Raw genomic sequence first — 12631 nt, 5'->3', positions numbered from 1 at the left:
TCGAAGAAATGAATACCGGGGAGATCCTATTCTTCGGAACAAAGATTACTACTTTAGTTAAGACATTCCGTGCTTTCACCCGCACAAGAGTCACACTTTTCTTTTGTCGCTGGACGAGAGCTCGGCCTCGCTCGCTAGTCGAGAACAGGAGTGAAACGCCAACACGCGGCTTTCATGCATCTTTTATAACTGTGCTTGGTGACTTAGGTTCGAGAAAGAACTAGAGCGGTCATTGAAAATAAGGAAAAAGTGTCAAAAAAGTCCTCAATCTATTACATTAGTGCCAATTCAGTCTTAAACATTTTTTTGGTGCCAATTCAGTCCTAAACCTTTTATTAGTGCCAATTCAATTCTAAATTTTTTATAATAGTGTCAATTTAGTCCTAAAAATTTTGTATTTATGCCAATTGAGTCAATTCAGCCAATTTTGATTGGAAATCACCGGCATAGACGTCAATTATCTTACGTGGCACGGTTGGCGCTAACGTTGATATTTTTTTCAATAATTTTTTGATATTTTTAAATAATTTTTAAAAATAATGTTGAAAAAAAACCAAAAAAATGCTTTAAAATTATTTAAAATATTAAAATAATATTAAAAAATGTCCAAATTAGTGCTAGCCGTGCCATATAGGACAATCAATGTCCACGTCAGCGATTTTCGATCAAAATTGGTTGGATTAACTTAATTGATATAAATATAAAATATTTAGAATTGAATTGACAACAATATAGAAGGTTTAGGACTAAATTCGCACCAATAAAAGGTTTAGGACTTAATTGACACAAATGCAAAAGGTTTAGGACTGAATTGGCACAAAAAAAGGCTTAGGACCGAATTGGCACTAATGCAATAGGTTTATGACTGTTTTGGCACTTCTCCCTTGAGAATGAAAACGAACTTATTATCGCCGTACTCTCGTCAATGCGGGAGGAATCGTTAAGAACGAGTTATAATTTTGAAGACTTAGGAACATTAAAATAATGTTTTTTTATCGTGTTATATATGTTTTTAATCACTGAGACGTTGTGCGCAAATGCAATTGGTGAAAGACTTGCGGTTGGATTGATGGTTTTTGCTTGCTCCAAGTATCTATGATAGGGACCCCAACAACTTCATTGATTCCAATTTAGCTTTGTGGTTTTAGCATCGATCGGCTTGCCACGTAACCTCAATTTTCTCTTCTAATTGATCTTCGGACGTTCCAATATTATAAAAATTGCGAATGGATAAGTTAGGTGCTTGTTGCCAAATGCTAATATTTTTAGATGTCCCTTTCTTCGTTCCGTGCGGTCCCTCACCAAACCACACCCGAGTCCACTTCATTTGCTGTCGACTAAGATAGACAAGAGGCTTGTGGACCAAAATTCTTTCCATTATCTTAAGTTTGTCGATTCGAGTGTATAATACAACGCCTACAATTTCAGACAGTGATACGCTAGAGTGGATTTCGTCTCAAAGAAAGTTCTGAAATGGCCAACTTACTCTCGAAACATATCCTCAACTCATCAGCCGGCCGGCCTACCTAATTTTTCCAGGCCCAACGAGCGCGTGCGACTTTGTCAGGGCACTTTTCGACCCAATTGCTCCGATCAACCCAACTCTCAAATTACTCGCCCGCCAGCACCACCTCAAGCAGAGTGATCCGGGGGCCTGGCTCGACGACTCCCTGAAGAACCCGGATCGGGGAGATATCGACGGGTCTGAGGGTGGAGTTTCAAGAGTGAGGCCCGCGTCTCGTTGTGAACGTCTTCTTGTTCCTCCGCATCTTTGAGCCTTTTCATTTGTCGCATCGCATGAAAGCAACTGAAAAAGGTGGTTCTTCTTCTTCTTCTTCTTCTACGAATCAACAAATGCTATGGCCTTCAATAATTTAGGATACTGGGGTACTATTTGAGACGAAAATGCCCTAGCAAAGTTGCCCGTGGGTCGCAAGTACTCAAACCAAATTTCGACGCAGAATCATGCCTATGGTCTCCGACGTCTAATGTGAACAAACTGAAAATATAGTTGCAACGGGGGCATTTCATTTGCTTCAATGAAATTATTTAGCAATTGGACATGAAATTTGCGTGGATGCGAGATAATTCTCACTTTAATAAGAATAGCAAAGCAGAAGAAGTAATTTTGACAAAACAGATTTTTCTGCTAGCACGAAATGGCCTTAAATCCCCACTTGATTTGCAAAATATTAATGATTACGAAATTATTTTTGTGAAAATACTCGCTTATATCTTTTAAAATAATTAATTAATAAAAAATATTTACATTATCAATGACAAACCATATCTAAATATTTTCATGAACGATAAAATATTCCGTTAATTGCGTAAGCGGAATACACAATCTTTTTAAAAAATATATATATTTTCTTCAAACTATTCATTTTAACTTGAGAAATGGAACCTATGACCAAAAAACAAAAAACAAGCGTACGAAATGGAACCTAAGGAAGTCAAATTCCAAGACTGGTCTTAATCTTAAATCCACGTGGAAAGGAGAACTGTCCAATGATGTCGAATTACTTGGCCGTTTTGAACTTCTATTCCACGAGCTTGAAAAGTACAAAAAACCGCACGTCACGAATAGGGAAAGGATTATCAGCAATTGCTGATATCACTGTAACTTAGCAATAGGTCTGCTTCGCTTGCAATACCAAACTGCATCAGCTATCCAGAATTCTCAACCGAAAACTGCATCTTCACACTTCTTCTTACATTTTGCTATGAATAGGACGCGCCGAGCTCAAATGCCTTTGTTGGCGATGCATAGAATCAAGTAAAATGAGAGAGAACAAGAAGCAAGGTGTCCTTACAAACGTAAGACAAATCATCCAGAAGACATATCTGCAAGGAGCAAACTCGAGGTTGCCATGGAAAATTATGGCACTGATGGAAAAGTTCACAAGATTGAAATGCTCTGGTCTCTGAATGTCGTCCTGATGCAGCCTGGTTTTGTACACATCATGCCCACGTGCACGAGTCGAAATTACCGTGAGAAGTGATCTCATGGAAGGAGCAGGGGCATCCATTCGTCTGATAATTGCATTTCCCTCTTGGCCGCTGTTTTAGTGTGCCAAGATTTGCATGGCTAACCAGTGATCCTCTTTCTTTGGCGATCACATTCTGAATAAAGGCTGCGATCCCTTATTCGAAAGATCAAAGATATTGCACAAATTCCCAACTCTGAGTTATGGACACCATCTCTGTAAGCCATATCGAGAGAAAATTAGGCCTAGTGATTTGTTAGGATGGCTGTGGATCTTCTCATGTGCTGCACACCGTATGCTGCAGTGGATGCAATTGTCGTAGATGCGACTAACCAGCTGCCAAAGGTTGCAAACAGGGCTCACTTTCAGCTAAAAGACCTCTGAATGGAATCAGAGTTAATGGGGTTTCTAGAACAAAACTTACCTCAAGTATTTAATGTATGATTGAGTTTCTGGGGTTCCAAATTCAGGCTGCAAGAGAGCGGCAGCAACTAGAACCAATTGGAAAACCGTATTTACCTGCAGACAGTATAAGTGACCGTGAGGAATACTACGACACGACAGCATCAAAACACTGTCAAACCTTTTGCTACATGTCTATATACTGTCTTTGAGACTGAGATCCACAAGTAATTGTAACCTTCAGTTAACCACAGAACATAAACAAATGAAGCACAGCAACTGGCATGACAGTCAAGACTTCAACAACTGTTTCACAGTTCTGACAGAACCCGGGCTTTAGCAATAAAAGAAGCTAGGTCCCTTTTCTAGGTGAAGTCACATTTTCCGCTTATATTGGTTACCGCAAGAGATAGATGTACATAATAATGAAAACCATGTACCACCTCCAATTCCTAAATGAAGCAAATTTCCCGCACAAGAAGATAATTAATTCTTTTCAACACTCTTAGTATGGAATATGAGATTAAAGAGCTTACATTCAGTCATACAAGAACAAGCCTGAATAAAAGTTCTCAAAAAAGTAGAAAGCCGATGGAGTCGTGAGCTATTACAATAGACCACTCAAATCAAACATACAATCATCCACATCATTTACTATGTTTGCAAATGAGAGCCACATGATTGGATTATTCTAAGTGTGTGGTGGTTTGTTTGTTTTGGTTTTTTTTTTTTTTTTTAGGGGGGGTTGTTGGTGTTTATTCCAGAAAACAAACTAGATCTGACCAAGAAAGGAAAAAAACCAAAGTGGAGGATGAATTAAAAGCAAATTCAAGCCAAGTGCCAACAGTGATATAACCAGGCAACCGATATCACACATTAGCACAGTTTGAGCTAAATAACAAGAATACCCTCTGGAACACTTTGAAGGAAAATACACATACCTTGCTGAGAAAGAGAGGCTCAACCTTTTCTCGATGAGGCCCATTGACGTTGAAGAAATCAGACCAACTTGCCCACTAGGAAAAAAATTTCTCCTAAGTAAAAGAAAGCAAAAGTAGTGCATACAGATTGATCATCAGACGCTCTCTATATACGTTACAACCTTACCTGCCAACCCAAGTCGCTAGCTCTTTTGTACACTGCTCCACCAACTAGAAAGACGTCTCGCAACACAACAAGTCCAACAAGTTCAGCTGCATCCAGAAACCAAATGTAGTTTACTTACTACTGCTTCTGTTTCAAACGCCATGCAAAGGAAACAACAATATCGTGCGTGACATGAATGAATACATGTGCGGGTCACTTCATGCTGTTAAGTATCTCAGACACAGAGAAGCACTTAAGATCTTTAAGTCACATCGGGGAGATACTTTTCATGCATTCTGCCTGCTTAAACGTGGTGGTCTAACTTCGCCTTGCTCTATATGTATTTGCAGTTTTTTATCCATGTCAATGCAATAAGGATACAAGCAAACTACTCACCCGGCAGCAGATCATTATGTACCATAGCCAGAGCAACACAACCGATTAGAACCTGTAAGAGTAGCAAAAGCAATCTAAAAAGAATCACAACTGACAAAAAGAATTACTCATGAAGAAAGGAACACAAGAATACAGGAGACTCTTGCAACAATACCTTGTCAGCAAGGGGGTCAAGATAGGAACCCACAACTGAATTTATATTCATCTTCCTAGCCACATACCCATCTAGCTGAAATGCCCAAACAAGGAAACAAGACAAGGGGAAGTAAATAAAGGGGAATTAATAAATCGCTCTTTTATTTGCTATAAATGCGGTTCAGAAGAGAGAGAAGATCAGCAACTAACCCAATCAGTTGCTCCCGAGATGGCCAGCCCGACGAATGCGGTAGTATACCATTCATTCACGATCATCCTACATAAGGGGTTTTTTAGGGAAACTCCAAACAAAAGAATTAAACTAATTTAAAGCAGCACATTGAGGAAGTAACAAGAACCAATAAGCAAATGAAAGGACGAAATACAAATAACATTGCCAGGAATGATATTTTAGACCCTCCCTTTCAATCTTTGACGTTCTTCACTGAGAACTTTTGTCAATATGACCGCGTAAGGACAGTTGTTCACATTGGTTATGTCGAAAAGTGTTTCAAAGTACTCACTTGAGATTGCATGACTTGGGTGCAACACTCTAGTCATCATATTGAACTTTTAACACATATCAAACACATCAAGTGTGAAGAACTTAGCAATGAAATGGCTCTGGAAAAATAGGTTTTGCCCTGATGCAAATTAGCACTTGCAAGCGCTGCAGGACAGCAAGAAATCGATTTTTTTTTTCTCTTTTATATTTCAATGTAGGTGGGGCTAAAGTCAATTGTTACAATTTCCACAATCCATATCATTCTCTGCCAAGCAAAGTATCTAAACAGAGCTCACCATCCAAGCAAAGGACCCGAAATGAGACGGCTCATGGAAATCAGATTGGGCAAATTCACAAAACCATCTACCAAACCCTCATTCGACCTCTCCTCCGAAGCACCCCGATCCACCAACTTCGGTTCTAAAGCCACCGACCCGACTCCGGCCATGGCCTCGAGCCTCCGCCTCCGCCGAAGCAAATCGAGTGTCAAATTCAAGGCCTCGACTTTACGCAGGACGACGGCACCGCTCCGGAGGTGGAGCGGCGTCGCCGACTGCGAGAGCTTCCACGGCGGCAAGGACAGGAACAGCGGGCCCTGCGGGGGCCGCGCGATCATCCATTTCGAGAGTGGAGAGAGGAACCTGTTGGGGAAGCTGGAATGGAGGTAGGGATTGATGAAGAGGGGCGTGAACGGAGATGGGACAGCGTAGGAGGCGGCAGCGGGGGCTGTCGAGGCGGTTGTGGTGGCGGTGGCGGTGAGGAAGGTCCGCGATTTCCTAGGGCTTCCGGCGATTAGGGATCTGACCGACCTGTAGATCGTCATGGTTTCGCGTCAGCAAAGGCGAGCAGAGAGAGAATCGACATCGATTGGGGGAGGGCTTGGCGAGGGTTTGCGGCGGTTTAGGGCGGGCGCGCGAGCCGTCGGGACGCCACGTGGCGGGCTATAGACTTGGGTGACTCGGTCAGCAGTTTTTCATGTCCTACGACCCGGAGGAAATTCTTGCCTTGGGATGCAATCACGGCCGTCATATTTTGGTTCCGTTGACACCGGAAAACTATCTAACTCTTAAAATCGGAGAGTCTCGGTTAAAGCATCACATGAACAACTTGACCTCGCTAACGAAGTCGTTGACACACGACATCGAATTTATCGATCAGAGCTATACCCGTCAAACAAATGGATTTGATCGAGTAAAAAAGTTCTCCGATCCAAATAAGTTCATTTAATCGGTTTTGACCCCTTTTTCTATGCAATTACAGATTTAGTGACCCATACTGACCCGACTCATAATTCTAAAATAAATACATATTTAATTCGATTTAGGAAAGCACACACCCAAAATTGAGGTTGGAGTGCGGAGTGAGCAAGCGTAAGATCCGGGGAGAGTGAGAGAAAATGAAAAATGAGTCGTAGAAATAAGTTGGGTTTAAGTAGGAAACTCGTTTATCACTCATTTATTGAATATAATTAACCTATATAACAACTCAACTTATAAAAAATGGATTTATGACCCATTTTAACAGATATAACGAGAGTCTTCATCAAGACTTAAAAGAAGTTGATTGATCGAGTATGGCAAGCAATCTTTGATTTTGGCTAAGTGTTGAGATACTGCAATTGATGACAAAGTCATCGTGTCTGTTGCTTGGAGCTTATTATAACTGCAGACAAGATTAATGAATTAATTTATGGATTTAAGATTCAATAAATATTTGGTTAACCATAGATTGTTGGTTATTAATAATCTCAAGTTGCATTTGGTCGTAGAATAAGAATTATCATATGGTGATGTAGACATATCCAATTTTATCAAGTGTTTAGTGCACTTCAAGATAAGATTGGAAATAAATAACTAAAAATTTCAATTAAATTAGACAACCGAAACGGAATACCCTAGATCTAGGGATTGCGATCGCCAGCTGCCGCCACGGTGGACATGACCAAAGAAGACCACCAATAGCGTCTTCTCTACACGGTGACGCAAATCCAAAGATTTGATAATGCAATAGAGAGAGAGAGGGTCGAGAATTTCAGGCGACCGCCGGCGTCGTCTCTACCTTGCCTTAGAGTGGTCGAGGTCCGGGTTATCGGCAATGCTGAAGATCTTCAGCAAACTCTATCACCATCTTCACGTCCGAAGAAAAAGAGTAAAATCAATCGCTTTTAAAATTGGAAATTAAAAGTGATCCGGACATATGACTCTATCACCATCTCCACTAATATTTTTATAATTAAATGAAAATTTCTGAAAATAGCAATTTTTAGGATTGTACTAAACGCGTTTCTGTACAAATTTTGTGCAATTATCAAACATATTTTTTTACTCGAAAACTTGTTTAAGAAATAATGGAAAAAATTATTTCTGAAAATAAATTATTTTCGAGAATAAAAATGTTACTAGACGCACCCCTAATCATTAATGTTTTACCGTAGGAATAACAGAATCGGCCTTGAATTGTCTGAATAATTTAGCCTGATTACGTGTCTTCTCGATGTCTCCAGACACAGTTTTATTATGTAATGATCCCGAACTGAGTTGTGTTTCATCGATGCTTTAGCAATGAACATTATCATTTCGATCAAAAAATAAATAAATAAATAAAAGCTTGGACAACTTCCTTAGAACTTCACCGCTCTCGTTGCACAAGGATAAAAAATTTCCCTCCTGCAACGATGATTAGAACTGTTTTCTCTTCCGTGATTTGTGCATAGAAGAACCAAAGCCAATCTGAAATGACAATGACAATTCACCTGTCCAAGTACTTAAATTTTGGTTGACTTTAAGAGGGATGGGAAAAAAAATGAAGATTGCTCGTCTCTGGATCAGCATATTGGAACCAAGGAATCAATGAGCGAGATGTTCTTACATGACACATAATTATCACGGGAAAAACAAAGTCAATTCCTATCATCTGGCAATGCATCTACTAAAAATATTTTTCCATCCTTTGAACCTCATTGGCTTACCTGAATCGCTCTCCAGGCAATGTCAGAAACGCCTAACGCATTGACCGGACCCCTACCTACCCCTTCTTTTTTGTCTGGCTCCGCCGTGCAGCCTTCCTCTCCGCAACCAAAACACAGAACTCCGATCCGAGCATCTCGTGTGTGTCCATGTTCTGTGACAAGCCCAGATTGACTACTTCCGTGACCACTTCTATCGTGATGATAAATCCCAACATAGATAAGACATGTATGGCATTCCTAATTCTGCATATGTTCCGCCTCGTCTCAAACGGAGTGTATGTCTGCTCTTGCCCTTCAAGACTCACAAACTTGGGTTTGTTCGCTTGATCCACCGACATTTCATCCTTGGCTTCCAAGTGCTCACCGACCCAGACGAATCCATTGCAACCAAGTATTAGGTCAATCCCGTATTCTTCTAGGTAGTGCCAATGCTGCTTTTGTCTCTTTACAAGATAAGGAGGGATTGAGAGAAGTTGACCCTGCTGAAGCTGTAAGAGTACAATTGGCAAGGTTACCACAATGGGAAAAAAGACCCCACTGTCCTCCAGCAACAGCATAACGGAGTGAACTGCACAATGCATAAGACCATAGGCGTAAAGATGAGCATACTAACACATACTGCCCTTTCGCAGCTCAAGTGCAACCTTCAATCCATGGTCGCTTTCACAAAGAATACAGAACGACACTTTCTTATATAGATAGTTTCATCCTAAGCACGTCTACCAATCCCCTCAATTTATTCCCTTCACAAAAGTTCAATCATTAAAATCAGTCTTTCCCTTAACAGTATTTAAGTGGAATAATGGAAAAGCAGAAGAAACGTGCATAAAAATAGAAGAGAATTAGAAAATTGATCCAACAGATGACCCCAATAGGTGCAGACCATCATGCTGAAATCTTCACACATCTGCATCTAAAGCAAACAAAGCAAACCTTTCCATATTTCTGACTTCTTGCTTGGAGGTGCAGACCATCATGCTGAAAGCCACGAACTTCAGCCTGAAAGGGAAAGAAAAGGTCATTACATAAAGCTGAAGGCCTGTTGGTCAATTCATAGACCTAGTTCACCTTTGTAAGAGCCATAAAGATATGAAATTTGACTTACGCATATGACATCATTCTCTTCAAAAATACCGCGCATGTTAAGCTCATCCTCTGCAGTTCGTCACCTCTGGTAATCAAAGCAGGAAAAAAAGAGAGAGAAAGTTGAACCATGAGCTTTAAAAGTTCATCTGTATGAAACATCTGAGCTAGCTTATCTACTTCATGATTCCAAGAAACTTGTATGCATCATGATTATAAAGCAGCATAAAATCTTGCAGTCGCTCAATAATGTGATATGACCGATAAGTATTGACATATTTGCAAGTAGGAAATCAAAAGAAAATCCTTCCAAGCCAAACTTTCAAGCACTAAAATCACTATTATGCAAAGCATTAGAATTATGATGTCCCCTAGAATCTACATAAACCCCATAGCAATCCAGCTGTATCTGCCAATCAGACAATCATCAATGAGCCTAAGGACTGATTAGAAGACATCACTCTCCAAGGACTAAGAAAAGATAAATCCTTTTATCTGGTGTGGCATAGCACATAATAATGTACTCTCCGAAAACGGTTCTTGAAAACTATGCTATAACAAATGAACATTCTAAGGTTATGTTGAGTAGCCAACATGTGGGGAACATTCTCTATAGAGCACCTTTTTTGTTGGTATGTCGACTTTTCTGTTTCAAGGATATTCCATGCATTCTCAGATTTATTGATCAGAACAAAGACTGCAGAACTAGTAGATCTCATCTTCCATTTCTTTACAAATCCAGTCATACTCAATCTGTGCGATACCTACTAATACAGAAAAAAGATCCCAAACAACAGAAAACATAAAGAAGCTGAAAGACTGCAAAACACCTGTGAAAACATACATGAAGTGTCTTAGAGCAAAAGAAAAGAAAAAGAAAATGCTACATAGGTACCTGAATTCCATCAGGCAAATTAATTGAAGAAAGCATTAATACAGCATCTTGACTATAATTTATATCCTGTCGCCAACGCTTTGGAGCTACCTAAAACATACAGACTGGGAATAAAGTTGAGAAAAAATTTCTTATAGTACAATGTTACAATAAAACATATAAAAAGCACATGCAGGTATCAGATATTTTCAGCAGATATGCAAGAGAAACATTGCAGCCTGGCAAATTGTCAACAGTGAGAGAACAGAATTTGCATTTTCACTGCAAAGTCACAAAAAGACATTGAACATTGGGTTCTGGATTTAGAAGTTCATTCATCTCAAGACCAAAATTCAAAGTCTTATGTGAGCAAGCTAAGTAAGTCAACTCTACATTTTTATATGCACATGCAGTTATCTACATCTATCTACTGCCATCATGTCCTGAGGAATAATATCCTATACAAACTTGTGGGTAAGCTACATAAAACAAAAATGGATAGTGGTAATCATTGATGAAAAGGTAAAATGATCTAAAACATGCGTGGTTGAGCCTATCTCCACATTCAAATGCTCACCTATTGCCACAAGTTATTGACGCAAGGTTCGAATGCACTGAAGTTCCCTTGATTATTTCTATGCACCAACAGATTATGAAATTGAATATAGCATTTTACCTCGATAACGCGTCCAACAATGATGTCTCCAACCTCTGGCTTGTATCTACACTCATTGTGATGTTAACGGAACAAGAAAACTCGCATTAGGAGGTCTAAATTAAAGAAGAAAAGAAAAGAATAATACTTCTTCTTGTCCATAAAATATTCTGACATTGTGCTACCTGGATTGCAGAGTGCGAACATAGACCAGCTTGTTGACTCGCTCAAGTACTCCACATACCGTAGCTACAACTTCGCCATTAAGCTTGGCGGTTCCATGGCCCCTTGGTTTCATCGATAAACACAGCCAAGATTAAAATGATGTAAAAGGCTTCAATTATTATACATGTACTTGCAAGCATAACCCTCCAATATGGAAAAACAGGTTTCAAAACTTTGGGACCAAGCCCTTCTTAAACTAGGTGAACTTAGCAAAACTGGAACATATACAAACTAATATTATGTGTCGTGCTAAATACAATCACTTATGGGAAATATCGCTATAAAAAATGAATCAGGTCAGCTTCAATACTTGAGAAAGCCGTCATCACAGTTGACAGGAATAGTGTCGGCGACAGTGACAGAGGCATTGGAATTGGCCTTCGACGACAAAGCCTCGAGTTTTTCGAGTGCTCTCTGCAGCCTTACTTTCTGGGTTTGAGTCAGTGGAAGCAGCAATCCTCTCATCTCTCACTTTTACCCCTCCCTTACTGCCTGCCGAAGCCTCCTCCGCCTTATCTTGCTTCTAGTGTAAATAACTGAAACAAATTTGCCGGTTAAACCGGCATCGGAATGTCACTAAACATCAGTATCATGAATGTGTTACCAAATAGCAGAGAATTATCAAAATTCAACAGAAAGGAAAGCAAACGAACAGCATCACAGACTAAAGATCTTGAACATAAACAAATGATGGAGCAAAATGACACGAAGCTATGGAGGATCGAATAATTGGCAGGTTATTAACCTGAATTCTCTGATTCGCACATATAAGAGAGCAAAATCTCCGTACCCAACCATGAATAGTAGGTGTGATCGATTCCAAGGTAGATTAAGTTCCAGACCCTATTATAAATCAGTTCCTAGTTTTGAGAACCTGGAACCTAACCTGTTTGCCCTGGAACTGATTCTGAAACCTACCCTGTTTTTCAGGTCCGGTTCAAGAGTCTACCCGAGAACCTATTTTTTTGTTCCTTTTTAGGTGTCATCTTTTACAACAAAATAATATGAGCCACAAAACATTCCAAAGTAAAGAAAGATGAATAACATAAATCCCTATTGCCAAAAACAACAATCCATAGGATGAACACATAGTCACGTACAGCTATAAACAATAGAAAGTTCAAATGCCTAACATAAAACATAAATCATAACACTTCATTCCTCATTCATCCATAAAACATCGACAAACCAGGAACCTTCAATGCCCCAGAAAGCATATCTTGTTCGCATTGGGCTAATAATAAAGGCTTACCTACGCTCCACCATCACTCCATCAACCCTCATCTCTCCTATTTCCAGAAAGCAATTGAAG

At 39.8% G+C, this 12631-nt stretch overlaps 1 protein-coding gene and 1 pseudogene across 1 annotated transcript; both read right to left on the bottom strand.

The window, feature by feature from the left end:
* Window positions 1-2512: 2512 nt before the first annotated feature.
* LOC115742992 (cardiolipin synthase (CMP-forming), mitochondrial) lies at window positions 2513-6537 on the bottom strand. The gene is made up of 9 exons (XM_030677565.2): window positions 6494-6537; window positions 5811-6457; window positions 5220-5286; window positions 5029-5103; window positions 4875-4926; window positions 4500-4585; window positions 4334-4408; window positions 3415-3509; window positions 2513-3326 (listed from the first exon to the last, which is right to left on the bottom strand). The coding sequence occupies exons 2-9, from the start codon at window positions 6335-6337 to the stop codon at window positions 3236-3238; spliced, it is 1068 nt and encodes a 355-aa protein (XP_030533425.1). The 5' UTR covers window positions 6338-6457; window positions 6494-6537; the 3' UTR covers window positions 2513-3235.
* Window positions 6538-8206: 1669 nt separating this feature from the next.
* LOC115742965 lies at window positions 8207-12056 on the bottom strand (annotated as a pseudogene).
* Between the last annotated feature and the right edge of the window lie 575 nt (window positions 12057-12631).

Source organism: Rhodamnia argentea, chromosome 9 (assembly GCF_020921035.1).
Source record: "Rhodamnia argentea isolate NSW1041297 chromosome 9, ASM2092103v1, whole genome shotgun sequence".
Classification (NCBI taxonomy): Eukaryota; Viridiplantae; Streptophyta; class Magnoliopsida; order Myrtales; family Myrtaceae; genus Rhodamnia; species Rhodamnia argentea.
Note: the sequence above shows the minus strand (reverse complement) of the source record. Positions and strands in the feature narration are given on the sequence as shown.

Bases quoted from the DNA above. Each gene is read 5' to 3' on its own strand.
- LOC115742992 (XM_030677565.2), bottom strand. From the start codon at position 6,337: ATGACGATCTACAGGTCGGTCAGATCCCTAATCGCCGGAAGCCCTAGG. The intron at 5,104-5,219 runs GTTAGTTGCTGA...TGGGCATTTCAG, and splicing joins TCTCGGGAGCAACTGATTGG to CTAGATGGGTATGTGGCTAG. The intron at 4,409-4,499 runs GTAAGGTTGTAA...TTTTTTTCCTAG, and splicing joins CTAGCGACTTGGGTTGGCAG to TGGGCAAGTTGGTCTGATTT.